Source organism: Xenopus laevis, chromosome 7S (assembly GCF_017654675.1).
Source record: "Xenopus laevis strain J_2021 chromosome 7S, Xenopus_laevis_v10.1, whole genome shotgun sequence".
Lineage (NCBI taxonomy): Eukaryota > Metazoa > Chordata > Amphibia > Anura > Pipidae > Xenopus > Xenopus laevis.
Window position 1 is genome coordinate 102,485,111 of NC_054384.1, and position 15,539 is coordinate 102,500,649.

The 15,539-nt window shown below is 42.1% G+C and overlaps 1 protein-coding gene across 2 annotated transcripts in view; it reads left to right on the forward strand.

Moving 5' to 3' along the window:
* Positions 1 to 11,959, forward strand: part of fam83e.S (family with sequence similarity 83 member E S homeolog) — a 28,038-nt gene extending 16,079 nt beyond the window's left edge. The window contains exons 4-7 of one of the 2 annotated variants that reach the window (XM_018228265.2): positions 33 to 157; positions 1,855 to 2,596; positions 11,134 to 11,368; positions 11,685 to 11,959. In XM_018228265.2, coding sequence (XP_018083754.1) covers positions 33 to 157; positions 1,855 to 2,596; positions 11,134 to 11,364 — 1,098 coding nt within the window. In that variant the 3' untranslated portion in view covers positions 11,365 to 11,368; positions 11,685 to 11,959. Of the gene's footprint in view, positions 1 to 32; positions 158 to 1,854; positions 2,597 to 11,133 lie in introns of both variants that reach the window. The other variant, XM_018228264.2, reaches the window with a different exon arrangement.
* The last annotated feature ends 3,580 nt before the right edge of the window (positions 11,960 to 15,539 follow it).

Here is a 15,539-nt window from a genome sequence, read left to right on the forward strand (position 1 = left end):
CAATTTGATAGTAATTCTTCCTTTTTTGACAGAATATACGCGTGCGAGTGGTATCGGGATGTACCTACAACACAAGGCAGTTAAAGCAAGTCACGGGAAGTGTTAAAGAAAAATTCCTGTTAGTGGATGGTGACACTGTAATCACTGGAACATATAGGTAAGGATTTATGTTACTAAAGGGTGAAGCTGCTAATGCTACTGACATTTTGCCAGAAATCCCGTCCACAGGGACATCGCCAATTTACTAACAGGTGTAGGCGACAATTCGCTAGCGGACGGGACCGCCGGACGACTTCTCGTTGACTTCGCCACCTCAGACCTGGCGAACTGCTGAAATGAAGCTACATCTTTCTCAATCTTATGTCAGTGACATCAAATCCTGTCTGCCGGAAATGCATTAAAGTTGTAAAAACGCTGGCGACTTTTTTTAAGCGGGATTGCCTGCAAAAGTCCTATTGAACTTTTTTGTGTTAACATTTTTCCCCAGACATTTGAGGGGCATGGAACATTAATTTTATGTGTGGGGCATTAGAGGATCACTTTTGTCTTTATTCAGGTTCTTTGGACATTTGTAATAATAAGTGGCCACTTCAAGCATTTGCACCAACATCTCTAATAAAGACGTCCATACAATTTTAACGTACCCGCCTTATTCAAATTGACCTAAGCGTAAGAGTACTAACGAAGTCTCGCTAGGCAGAAATGAACGCTAGCATCACTTCGCTTTGAAACGCTAGCACTGCCGAAGTAACACTAGCCAAAAGTTGCCAGCATTCGGCACCCAGGATGCAACTTTGCATTTTAGTGAATTAGCGTAGTGGTAACTAATTTTCGCATGGCGAACTGGTGTGAAGTGTGGCCAATCGTTCGATGGCGACAATTTCACCCTTTAGTGAATCTGTCACTGTGAGTCTCAAGACCCCCAGGGCTACCGAAACTATTCTGTATATCTGCCCAATGCATTTAGAGAGGGTTTTTATCATTCAAAGGAATTCCACGTATTAAGGCATTATTGATGGTACTCGCAGAACCTTGATTCTCTGTTTATTAGGGATCTTTATAACATGGCTGGAAATGAATTCATTTCATGTTCACACTGATGATCTGTTAGGGCCACCATCACTTGGTCACAAAGACGGTAACATTTTAGGAGTGGCATGCATCCCTAAGACACTTCCCATAGCATAAAGAAGTTCTTTTAGCATTAAAGCGATTCTGTCATGACGTTTATGGTTTAATTCTTATTTCTAAATTACACTGTTTACACTGCAAATAATTCACTGTACAATTTAAAATTTTATTCTTGAACCAACAAATGTATCTTTGAGAAGGAGCCAGCACTTCAGGATGGAACTGCTTTGAGACAGTTATTGTTTCTTCCCTTCTCATTGTATTTAACCACTACCCAAGTCGTGCCCACCTAGTGGTAGACATGGGAATAGCACTTAAGCTGAAAAAAGCAGAGGCGTTAGGTAGGTAATAAAGGTGGGTAGGTAGGTAATCTGGTTAGCTGCTATCACTCCAAGTTGCAACTTGTAACTTTAATTTGCAGTGTAGCAGTAAAGAGTGACTAAAGTTTATCAGAGCACAAGTCACATGGTTTGGGGGACCTGTGAAATGGCATCATATTTAGCCCCATGCCTAAACAGATGTCAGTGCAGCATTGGAGCAGCACTTTTATTTGATGCATTTTAAAAAAAAACGTGTTTTCCTGCGACAGTATCCCTTTAAGCATCCCTTAACCAACCTTTTGGAGTTTTACTTTAAAAAACTTTCTTTATCATTTCGTATGTGATGAAGAACATTGATCTCCAGACTTATTTTCTTCTAATCATATCCCATTTTACATTTTAGCTTCACATGGAGCGATTCACGCCTGGAAAGAAACTTGATCACTCTCCTAACTGGAGAAATAACAGACTCATTTGATGAACAGTTCCGAACTCTGTTTGCTTCCTCAAGGCCTCTACAGAGATACGATTCTGCCAAAGACTCCAACAAAGAAGCCATTAGAAGAGTACAAGAACCTTTACCTCAAATACCAGTTGCCAAGGAGGTTGATATGGTCAATAATGCCAAGCCTTCGGTGGAATTACTAGAACCCTATACAAATGGATTTTCTTCACCAAAGAGGTTTAACACCAGTGGTGCATTACAACCTAAAGATGTAATGTCGACCCCTTTAGTTACCCCATTTATTGGGGTTCCATTATCCAAAAGTGTTAATAAGATAGCAGAACGACGGACGATAGTTCCACCTATAATGAAAATGACAGGGGCAGATGCTGGATTTAACCAGTCATCTGATCGCCATCAGGACTCTTCAGTTAAAGCCAAAGAAACCGTTAATGTGCCTGACTCATCTATTCGGCATCGCTTAGCTGCCTGCCAGAATTTTGAAGGACCTACAGTAAACTTACGAAGTGCACAAGAATCACACAGTGCCCTCAGCGATATTCTTAAGAATGTGCAACGTTCCAAACCATCTGTTGCCAAAACCACAGGAGGGAGACCTAGTAAATCTCTCTGGGATCTTACACAGTTGTCCCAAATGGCTGGCTATGGTGGAGAGATGGAACTCGGGGAAGATGCAAAGGTAAGTGAAATTTATTGGATTCTTGATTGACGTTTAGGTTTGCCTACATCTTCTCCCCAAATGCCTTCCCGCCAGCAAGAATACGAATCACCGGCGGGATGGCATACAAATCGATTCGGATTTCTGAAGTTGCCTCACAAAGAAACTTCATGCAACTTCAGGAATCCAAAGTGATCCGTATGCCGACCCACAGACAATTTGCATTTTTGCCGGCCGGAAGGCTCTTCGGGGAGATAAGTCGCCCACAGTATAGAAGATGTGTCGCTAGGTGACTAATCTCCACGACTGCCATCACCCTTACGGTGCAAAAATCATTTTTAAAGGTAACTAGTGATTAACGAGTCTGTCCCATTTTGATTCGCCGGAACATTTGCGAAACTGCGGACAACTTTGTGAAACAGCGAAAAATTTACGAAAAGCCTTGAAGTCAATTGGTGTCAAAAAATGTTACACGTTCAATCATTTTTTCTCACTCCAAATGCATTAAAGTAAATGGGCGTTTTTCTTGTGGTGACTTTTTTGTCTCAGCAACTTTTTTGTCTTGGTGACATTTTTTTGCACAAATTCATTAAAGTCAATGGGCGATTTTCTTGTGGAAACTTTTTTGTCTTGGTGACTTTTTTGTCTTGGTGACTTTTTGTCTTAGTGACTTTTTTGCACAAATTCAATGTGCAATTTTCTTGTGGCGATTTTTTTGTCTCTGCAAATTTTTTGTTTTGGTGGCTTTTTTGCACAAATGCATTAAAGCATTTTTTGTCTCAGTGACAATTTTGTCTTGGCAACTTTGTTGCAACTTTTTATGTTGTTGCGGCGTATTTTTCGCAAAAAAATTTGCAGATGGCAAAATACAGAAATTTACTGCGAATCGATGCCTGGTGAAAAAAAATCACTCATGACTTAAAGGGATACTGTCATCAGAAAACATGTTTTTTTCAAAACGCATCAGTTAATAGTGCTGCTGCAGCAGAATTCTGCACTGAAATCCATTTCTCAAAAGAGCAAACAGATTTTTTTATATTCAATTTTGAAATCTGACATGGGGCTAGACATTTTATCAATTTCCCAGCTGCCCCTGGTTATGTGACTTGTGCCTGCACTTTAGGAGAGAAATGCTTTCTGGCAGGCTGCTGTTTTTCCTTCTCAATGTAACTGAATGTGTCTCAGTGAGACATGGGTTTTTACTATTGAGTGTTGTTCTTAGATCTACCAGGCAGCTGTTATCTTGTGTTAGGGAGCTGCTATCTGGTTACCCTCCCAATGTTCTTTTGTTTCGCTGCTGGGGGGCAAAGGGAGGGGGGTGATATCACTCCAACTTGCAGTACAGCAGTAAAGAGTGATTGAAGTTTATCAGAGCACAAGTCACATGACTTTGACAAAATGTCTAGCCCCATGTCAGATTTCAAAATTAAATATAAAAAAATCTGTTTGCTCTTTTGAGAAATGGATTTCAGTGCAGAATTCTGCTGGAGCAGCACTATTAACTGATTCTCTTTGAAAAAAAAATTTTTCCCATGACAGTATCCCTTTAAGGTAACTAAACTTGACCTATAAAACCGAATCTTAGCCAGGGAACATCACCTCACCCTGTCAATCTCAATGGAATAATATAAAACTACCGAAGGTTGGAATTCTTAATTGGAATGTGATGAATTCCAGCATTCACAAAATGCTTTCTGGTGACAAAAGACCTTAGGCTGATCTCTAATAAACACCAATACAGGAGTGGCTTAAAGCAACCTGTTGTGGAGGTTCGATATTGATTTGAATATGAATATGGTGCTCCTACCAGTTATCTCTTGCAGAAGAATAAAAATATTTCCAGGCCCTAAACAGTGATGGGAATTGCGTCCCTCTCTTACAAATGACACAGACATCTGCAATTTGAGAAACTTGGCTTTGTTGGATAGTTATTGAAAACCCTGTAATAAAAAAACCTTGCTCTTTGGCCTTAAACAGCAGTTGTGCGGAGATGCTGAGCTTCCAGGAATGGTTTCCTCCCTTGTCCAATATTCTCTCCGCCTTCCTTCAATATTTACTCTTCATGTCTCAGAGATATGTTAGTTTGCCTGCATAACTTTCAGATGAGACTACCCAGAAATAAACAAGGAATAATCACTATATGTGACTGGATGATAGATATCAAATATTAATGCTAAACGCTATTGAGAGCACAGAGCACTGACATGAGATAATACTTTAAAACTCCGCAGCCTGGTGCAATAAAATGTACAATTCAGCTTTCAATAAAAAGACATATTTTTGAACACGGTGAAGTGTGTAAAGTGCACATTTTAGACCCAAATTGCCATGTTTTGTTACCCAAGATGCCACACACTTGGATCTGTGTTTGAATAGCATGACTCCCAGCATGCAATGTCAACAAGCAGCGTCTGATTCACTTGGCTCTAGTAATGGGCAAATTTGGCCCATTTAAATATTGACCGCGAAATTCGCAAAACGGTGAAAAATTCACAAACCGGATTGAAGTCAATTGACGCAAGTCAAATTGGACACCTGCGACAATTTTTATACACTCGCCTATTTTGTCCAAATGCATTAAAGTCAATGGACATCCGAATAATTTTGACGCGCGAATATTCTGATGCGTACCCAAATTTAGTATTAAAGATCTAGTCAGAATCGTAAATCCCACATTAACAGTTGATTTGAATATTGTTTTATAGACATCTACAACTTGGTATGTTGGTGCTCTGTAAATACATGTTAATAATAAAGCTGCAGAATGTGCTGCTGTTAATGCGCACTAACTATACTCCTGTAGAATCATATTGTCCCTTGCAGACAGATAATGTGCTCCTTCTCCATACAGGAAAACTTGTAAAATGATTAGTGCAACCGTGCACGGCAATTACAGTAAATGATTGTGCTTCAAAACTCTCCATTCTCACGTTATGGGAAATACCCAACTGGTAACTTTCTGACAGCAATGAAATGTTGTGGGGAAGTGGCAGAGGAGTATAGCCACACGCAGCGCCGATCCGCGCCTTTATGCGCCTGAGGCGGCCTTCCGTTGCCGCCCCGACCCCTCCTCACGGCGCTCACATTTTCTGCGCAGGTGGGGGTCGGGGCGCTGCACGACGCTAGTGCAGAGAGCGCAATTGCGCTCTCTGCACTAGAAGAGCCGAATTTCCGGGTTGAAAACCGGAAACTTGGCTCTTAGTTACCAGGAGCGGCATTTTTGCCGCCCCTGGTAACCATGGGGGCGCTGCCGCCTGAGGCGAGTGTCTCAACTCGCCTCATTGGTTGAGCGCCCCTGGCCACATGAGGTCCACACACAAGAGCAAGTGTCAGCTAAAATCTCCAGCAACTTCACAGTGAAGCTCACCAGGTTCTGGGAAGATACAGATACTCTCACTTATTGGGCTAACTCTAAGTGGGACATTCACTAAGATTCGAAGTTGCGCTCTGGGGTAGCGTAAGGTTAGCGAAGTTCCACTAGCGTTAATTCGCCAAGCAAAGCGAAGTTACGCTAGCGATGGTTAATTTGCATACGGTGCCAAATTGAATTTACAATGGAGGAATATGTAGCAGAACTACAAATGCCTGGGAAACCTTCAAAACAGCAATAAAATGTTTATTTTGCCCTACACATGTGCCCACTGTATAGTTAAGTTGCCATGAGTTAGGAAATGTAGGGGGGAAGGAGGGAGCCCCAAAAAAATTTTCAATCTTTTTCAGCCTATCACCTATAAAAAATGAAATGAGTTTTTTGGGACAATCCCTATCTACTCTATCGCGCTTCGCCTGGTCTGAGGTGGCGAAGGAAGTCTGGCGTAAAAGGTAGCGTTCAGAATCATTCGCGTGTTAGTGAATTTGCGTAGTTACATCCGTTGCGCAAATTCGCCAGGCGTAAGGGTGCGAAGTAACACTAGCGAATTTACGCCAGCGTTAATCGGCGAATTAACGAAAATGCCCAACGCTGACGAATTCACGCTAGCCTTAGGCACTTTGGCGTTTAGTGAATTTGCCCCTAAGTCTTCCAGAGATGTTAAAAATTATATATTTATTCTTGAAAGGCCAAATCATCTATAAAGGAAGCAGATCCTGTGGCTTTATAGAAGCTATGGGACAGTTGAGTAACTTTGGGGGCCCAAAGCACCCCTCAAAATTTATTTTTTCACATACCTCCCAACTGTCCTGTTTTCTGCGGGACAGTCCCAAGTTTGACAGCTCAGCCTGCAGTCTTTTTTTTAGGGATGCACCGAATCCACTATTTCGGATATTGTCGAACCCCCGAATCCTTTGCGCAAGATTCTGCCGAATACCGAACCGAATCGGAATGGTAATTTGCATATGCAAATTAGGGATTGGAAGGGGAAAACATTTTCTACTTCCTTGTTTTATGACAAAAAGTCACGCAATTTCCCTCCCCGACCCTAATTTGCATATGCAAATTAGGATTTGGATTCGGTTCAGCCTGGCAAAAGGATTTGGTCGAATCCGAATAATGCTGAAAAAGGTTGAATCCCGAACCGAATCCTCCATTTGGTGCATCCCTACTTTCTTTGATCTCCTGCACTGATGCCAGAAAACTATACAAAATTTTTAAAACAACTAAAATAAGTGGCTTTTTGGCAGAGAGCCCAGAACACTCAGCAGCTGCACTTTGATACATTTGTAATAATCTAAGATAGGCAAAGAAACAGTTGTAACTATTTAAGAATTTAAGATAAGCAGGTCTCTTGGGGTAACTGAGACAGTTTAAAGAGCTCAATGGGACCTTACAATATTCAGGTATGGGATCTGTTGTCTGAAAACCCATTATCCAGAAAACTCTGAATTATGGGAACGGCCGGCAGGCCCTGGTGCAATCGGACCTGCTCCCCTGGTAGTTCCACCACTGTCTCCAGTGTAATTCACTCCAATGACTCTCCTTGCCACCTGTCATTCATTTGAATGGAAACTGCCTGATAAAGCACATTTGACAGTTACAACTTCCAGCAGAACAATGCTATGTATGTCCTTAACCTTAAGGGCAAGGCCAGACTTGTCGTTTTTATGTCGCGTTTTTAGCTCCGTCGGACGTAAATACGCCACTGAAACCACATGCGTTTTTCAGCACGTAGGTTTGTTTTCTCCACATGCACTTCATTGTTCTCGTTCCCCATTATTCCGCTGGCTGGAAATAGAAAATCTATTTAGAAATAGAAAAACTATTCACATGCAAAATGGAGAAGGAATGATCGTCAGAACGCAATGTAATTACGTCACCGGCCCTAAAAACATATATGCGTCATTTATCTCGTCAAAATTTGGACGCCATATTTAAAATACGCTGCGTATTTACCTAAGGTGTGGTTTCAAACTTGCAGATCACATAGAGTCTATTGATTTGGTAGTTTCTTGGCGTTTCTGATAAAAACCGCCAATACTAGCGTCCCGTGGTGGATTTGAGCTTGCAAGTGCCTTGTGAGAATTGCCATAGTGGGTTTTCCATTAGTTTCAGTGGAATTGCAGTTTCTGCGTACTAACGCCCGGCGGAGCTTTTTTAAAAACGCAACGTAAAAACGCCACATCTGGCCTTGCCCTAAAGGATTTTTTTTAAATTAATTTAATGGAATTTTATGGGGGAGGGGAGCATTCTGCCTACACAATCAGCTGCAAATAAATATAACCATGTGCCCTTAGGAGCTAATGGAAATTGTACTTTCAGGTGTCACTAGGTTAAGCAAAGAAGCTTGTGATGAAACTGCATAAACCTCAACTTTGGAGAAAAAAAAATTATGACTATTTGGGGAATTACTAAATTTATATATGCTAGAAACAATCCAAAAATGGTTTTGTGGTCAATATGATTGAGGATCGTCTACTGTCAACATAGGCAGAAATGCAAGCCACACAGGGGCATTGTCAGGGGCGATGCTGGCCCCACCGCCGCTTGCTGTTACTGCCGCCCCCCCTCCTTTGTCCGCTCACCTTTTTGTGCCGGAGGGGGTCCACAAGGGCGGCGGAGAAGGCCAGGACCCTAGCGCAGAGAACATAAATGCACTCTCTGCGCTAGAAGTGCCGAATTTCCGGTTTGAAAACCGGAAATTTGCCTCTTAAAGTAACAGGAGCCGCATTTTTGTTGCCCATGGTACCTAGAGAGGCGCTGCCACCGGAGGCGAGTTTCTGAACTTGCCTCATTGGCACAACGCCCCTGAGTGTTGTACTAATGAGGTTAGTTATCAGGGATGGCAAAAAGACCATTCTGGAACCTTTAAGAGCCACATTTCCAGTTTTTAAACCAGAAATTCTGCTTTACAAGTGTGGAAAAGTGCTGCAGCATTGCAGGTGGCTTCTGCTTCAGAAATGGCCCTGGGGCCACAGAGACCTTTGGAAATTCAGGGAGAGGAAAGCTTTGAATAAAAGGCAAAAAAATGGCAGATTGCTTCTGTTTTTTGCACTTTGCACATAAATGAGCCCAATTGTGTGTCTGTTTGAAATGGAATTTGAAACCACCCAGTTAATTGTCCTGAACAAAACAAAAAAGGCGTTTGAGATGAAACACTTATGTCTATGGGTATTATGAGTAGTATTCAGCCATTACCTTTATGAGATACTGTTGTTCATCTTTGTTTGCTACAGTTATAGTTGTGCATTGGTTTCTATGGCGGCATAACTACTTGTGCCAGACACCACATTTAATCCAACGTACAATACATACCAGACCTGCCCAATCTTGTATTATGTCCCTCTGTGGCTTTGGCCATTATTTGTACCCCTTTATTATGAGTCACCTGTAAAATATCTGGCTGGATATTAAGCAATGGTGCAACATTTAGAGAGCATTTATGTTATATGCTATTGGCAGTGCTGTTTTCAGTGAACTGGAGGGACGGACTCCATTGCAATGAGAATTTAATTTATCGGTGTAATTTGTCCATATAAAAACATTCAAAATACTACCAGCAAGCCTTATCTTATTTTCTCAATGTACTCATGGTTTAAACCAAGGAGCCTAGGAACTTTCCTGGAACGTTCAATGTGCAGGTGTGAGATGTTTGCTAAAGAGGCATATGATTAACTAGTATTTAAAAAAAAAGGCTTTTGCTGTATTATTCAATTGTGTATATACAGCCCTATGGATATGCTTGTACAGAATGAGAAAGTTATCGTAGCTTGTCGTGTGAGCTCCCTCTAGCAGTCTTCTTGGAAAATGCTAAATGGAATCTTTACTCCGTCACTAGACTTCTGTGCTTACCTTACCTTTCCGTAATGTCGTTGAGCAGGCACTCAAGGACCATTCCTCCACACAGATGTATTAATATTCAAGCATATTTATTTGGGTATTTTAAGGCATGGCCTTACGCATTTCGTATCCCAGCAGATACTTAATCATAGCCTATGATTAAGTGCCATTCTCCACTACATTACATTTTGGATCCACTCCCTTAGCTGAAGGTTCAGGGCAGTGCACCTGAACCTCCTCCTATACTTAACTTTATGACCTTTTTTCTTTGGAATTTTCTAATAATTTACCTTTGTCTATTTATACAATTTGCCTTTAGCCCACATAAATAAATTGCAGCTGCATTGTTTGGGGGAGAGTAGTATTACAACAATATTTGCACTAGAGAGGGGCAAGTTTCAGCACACTAAGGGATGGACTATTTAGCCCCGTGGGTGCCATTAAATTATCACTTGCACCTATACAAGGGGAGCTCTGGCTGTGGTTTTTCTGGCACATTCATGACAAAAGAGTGCACAAAAGAGGCATGTATTTAATATCTGCCTTCAACCTAATAGAGGATTCCAGATATGCCATGCAGTCACAGTTGTGCCAAAGGAGCACCTTGTGAATGGCAAGCCTCTAGGCAGCATTTGCCTAGAACACCATTGACATTCAGGCAGTCTTTGCTCCGTAACAGAGGCAAAAATTTTGAGCCATACAGCCTTAATCACAAAAGTGTATCAATGTATTGTTGACAAAAAGTACCTGTTGCATTGCTTAGGCTTATGCTTGTGTTTAAGTAATATGTGGATACCAACCTCAGCAGACGCACCCATGTGAGAGCCAGTTCCAACAACCTCTTCCATAGTTAGGCTAGTTAGTAACAGGGCAGATTCTATGGAGCTTACTTTAAGTATCAGGAGTTGGCCAGTATGTTGAATACTTTGGACTCCACCAGGAGTTCAGCGCATCCATGGCAGTCTGCTATTACAGGGCAACAATTACACGAGCTAGCTACCTAGGTTATTATTACCTCCTTAATTTATTGTAGCTAGAGGGTTAGATACCTGCAAGCCAGGAACTGGACCAGCAGGGTGAGTTTTAGGTAATACTATGCATTGTCTGTATTATACTATTTGAGGCCGCATGTGGAATTGTTGGAAGTGGTGACATAACTGATGGCATGATGGTGTGGACCTTCAGTTTATCTTACAATTACACCATATGTTTCAGTGGATATCACTTGTCAAGGGTAAATCAGTCTAAACGCAACATAAGTCATGTGATCCGACCAATAGTTTGGATTAAAATTGATTTAGAATGGTTCCTTTGTGTAAATAATGACTTTTTTCCTCTTTGCCAGCATTCAAAAAGCAGATGGCTTTCAACGGACACCCCTGCCATGCTGCTGATGCGCCACAGAGCATTTCCAAGTGATGACCCGAGATCCCGAGAACATTCTAACCTGGCCTCACCAGTTTTTAAGCCTTCGGCTGTGATCACACCCACAAGACTACAAGGCCAGCTCACATACGGGGCTTCCAACGCCTGGTTTAACTCACCAAGATCAGGACGAACACTCTTCTTCTCATGATTGTTGTTCTAAAGCAGGGGTCCCCAACCTTTTTTACCTGTGAGCCACATCCAAATGTAAAAAGAATTGGAGAGCAACACAAACATTGAAAATTTCCCTTGGGATGCCAAATAACGGCTGTGATTGGCTATTTGGTAGCTCCTATATGGACTGGCAGCCTACAGGAGGCTCTATTTGACACTTTCCTTAGTTTCTATGCAATTAAAATTTGCTTTCATGTTTGGAATTCAAAAATAAGCACCTGCTTTAAGGACCCTGAGAGCAACATCCAAGGGGTTGGAGAGCAACATGTTGCTCACGAGCTACTGGTTGGGGATCACTGTTCTAAAGCTTCAATTTCATTTTAACGTCAGATGTGATTTATGGACACCAGCGCCGGGAGCACCAACGTAAATCAAACTTTCCTTTTTATTGAAAACGATCCATTTCATGTTTGAATATGAACATCTATAATGAACAATATCATCTAACAATATACTGTTATATCTGTTTATATATCAGGCTTGATATATTCAACCTAGTATATGGCCTGATGCAGGGAGATTTCTTCTACAGTCATTCAGAATGTGAATTAAATTGATTTTCTTATACCAAACAGGTGTGGCTACTTAATCTTAAGTGACTTTACAAGCAGTCTACAGATTAGTTTATGGTTACAGTGCTGGCAGTGGTATTCTATGGCAGTTTGCAGCTGGTCTATATATTTAGTGAGTTTTTTTTTTTAGATAAGTATTTTAAATTTCATGTTAGAGAATTGGTTATCAGACCTGGTTGGTTAAAGCTGTCATTGAGGCCTAGCATTTGGCCATAACAAGGCTGTAAATTGGGTTGCCACCTTTCCCACGGGTAACTCTGGACAGGGCCATGATGTGGAGGGGCAGGCCGTGCCATGGAGGAGGAGGGTCAATGGCATATCAGGGGCATATCGTTGACATCAGGGGTGGGGCTATGACGAGGCAATCAATCAGGGGAAATCCTGCACAGTTTTGCTAATTTGTTTTTAACATTTTACACTAATGCTACTACATATTGTCCTACAGATCATACTTAATGGTTGACTGCGCTTCAAGATAAGATTTTCTAGGTACAAGTTGTGAAAGTCATTGTTTGTGAGTACCCACCTATATAAGGAAATTTTTAGGGTGCGGCGGTGATTTATTCTTCTTTTCTGGAGGGGGTCTGCACACCTGCAGTGTCCGCATCGATTTTAATTTGAACACAAGTGGGCCTATATGACAAACAATATCACACGTGTTTTCCTTGTTTGTTTTACTTTGAGCCTTTGGCACTGGCTCTTATTTTTGGTATTGCAAATTGGACATGAAGGGATACAAGTGCAAGCCGGATAAGGGTTGGGAACTTACTGAAACCGTGGCAATATTTATAGTTGGACTTATTTTGATTTACGTCCAAAATGTAGGCTGCAGGATGTTTTTGAAATAAACCCCTAACTAAACTCCAGATCTCCCAACTAAACTCTAGACCACCCCCAGGGGTGGGGAGGTCTCTTATGATTTCTTTCCTATCAGTCTGTAACCTAAAGCTGGCCATAGAAGCAAAGATTTGAGTACGAATCTCATCGGTCGTTCAGTTGATTGGACAGGTTAGAAAATTTCTGTCGGGTGGTGATAATATCTCTGCATGTATTGCTGGTGGGAGAATGTCACCAGCTTTTGTTGAACATAACTTTCATACAATTGCGGTCGGGGACAGAACATCATCTGATCTGTTCTTTTTTACTTTATTTGATCTGAATGGTTAGTGGCAGGTCGGAGCACGTCTATGGGCACTTTTACACTGTAGTGAGACATTGCTGGACTAAGTATAGGGCAGAAAGGGCACTTAAACTTGGCCATCAATATCAGAGGGTCCATTTGGCAGAAAATGTAGATTCTTTAACTAAGTTCTGTGTTATCATTTTAAAGTATATTAAGCATTATTCTGGCTCTAGTATTGCCACTTGGCAGCAATGGGGCCCTAGGGTTGATCCTAGCAAGGTAATACTCTCTGAGTTTGACTCTCTTCAAGTTCAGACTAGTGGTCCCTGTCGCCCTGGGTCTTTGTGCAGAAATTGGCACAGATAATGTATGTGATTAGGGCAGGTTTGTACAGGGAGTAAATGTCGTTGGTACCTCAGTGGTGGAGGGGGGTTTCAGACACTATCCAGGGCAGACAGTTGCAGGGGGGCCCTTGGGGCTAATACTGGAAGGAGTTCCTTTAAATATTCCTCTTTCCTCCCACTTTCCATAAACATGCAGGCAGGTTAATTGACTCCTGATAATATTGACCCTGGTGCAAATGAGATAGGACCTTAGATTGTAATTTCCTTTGGGGCATGGACTGATGGGAATGATGTATAATTTCTATAAAGCACTGTGGCATATGCACTGTGGGATACTTTGGCGCTTTATAAATAAAATAATAATAATTACAAACATCCTAGTTTCATTAGGACATGTTCTTCACCTCCCAATAAACTGCATGTGATCACTGGCTGGTGGGTATACAGGTCATACATTCTTAAGAATGCAATGTGTGAAGTTGCAGGAAATATGTTCTCAGACCTTCTTATTGTTGAAGAAGATCCAAAAGAAAAACTCAAACAGCACATAACAGGGTATTTGCAGGCCTGGATTAATGGAAAGGCCACCAAGGCCCGGCCTAGGGCAGCAGGATTTAGGGGGCACATGCTGTCCCACCACACCCACATTGGTTAAGAAACACTGGGGATGCGCTGGAGATACAATGATTTTTTAAATTTCCTGTGCGCCTGTGTGCGCTTACACATAGCGGAGCTGAAGCTGAGGTCTGTATTTGGGCTGACCTCAGCCTGTGTCACCACACACAGGCGGATCAGATTGAAATCAAAGGAGCAGAGGCACCAAGCAGATCTGCTTCTCTCAGCCTGCAAAAATACACAAGCTGAAAACAGTCCAATCCAACAGTGTGCCCATAGCCTGCAGCTAAACAAACATTTCCCTTCTGGACCAGCAGTGGATAATTCTGCATAATGTCATACTACAATACCAGCTGGATGTTTAAATTCGAATCATTGGAAATGGCAATCTTCATATTGACACTTGACTCTATTTTTATGCTGCAAATGCTGCCCTTATTGACACTTGGTTCAATAAAAATGGTTCTGTCCAAACACGCTTCTTGTGCAATTACAGGGCTCATTTAAGACTGCAAATGGGGCCCTCAAAATGCAGTTTCGAGGGAGTTTTGTACCCACCATGCAGCATTTTTACCTGATATTCAAGTGTAATTGAGGTCAACCCAACAGCCCGGTATTTGGAAGGGCTGACCAGGTGCCTGTCAGGATTTCCAAATTAGGAGCCAATAGCTAATAGCCACATCAAAAATTGCCCCTATGCCATCAGTCTTGCCCCCGACATCATTGGCCCCGCCCCCTGATGTCATCTGACAGTCCCCCCCACATCATCCACACTGTCCCCTGCCCCTTATCAGGACATTTAAAATAATGACATGATGATCAGCCAATCGCTGATTGTTATATCATCGGGCTCACCCCCGATGTCACCGCCCCCATCCCCAATGCCATCAGTCCTGCTCCCAACATCATCAGCCCCCACACATCATCCACACTGTCCCCTGCAAGCAAAAAGGTGGCAACCCTTCCACAACTGCACTTTGGCCCATAAATGACCCTTTAACTCTATCCTTCATTTTGGGCTGAATCGTGCGTAAGTGTGCCTGTTCCTACTGGAGAACCCTGTAGCTACCACCACCCTGAACAATGTGATAATTCTAAGGTGTCGATAGACACAGCAAGGGCAGCACTAAACTGATGGCCCCTCCCAACAACAACAACAAGCCCGCCTCCCTGAATTAAAATAACATATTGAACTGCATGAAATGCTTTGGTTGAAAAGGCAGCAGCTTGTTTATTAAACAATTTACAAAAATAACCAATATATTAATGTTAACATCAGAAAAGGCCAATGCTACATCCAGTGTTTAACAATAACCTTTGCTGTAACCTGTGATAGTTGCTGCATACAATTATAATCCAAAGTGAGGGGTCCACCTGTTGCCACTCGCAGGTGCATCGTTCCACTAACCCCCTTTCCTTTACTTTGGCCCTACGCCTGTGCCCTATGCTTCATACCCCCTATCACTGGCTCCTCCCCAGGGGAGGCCCTTCCGCAGTG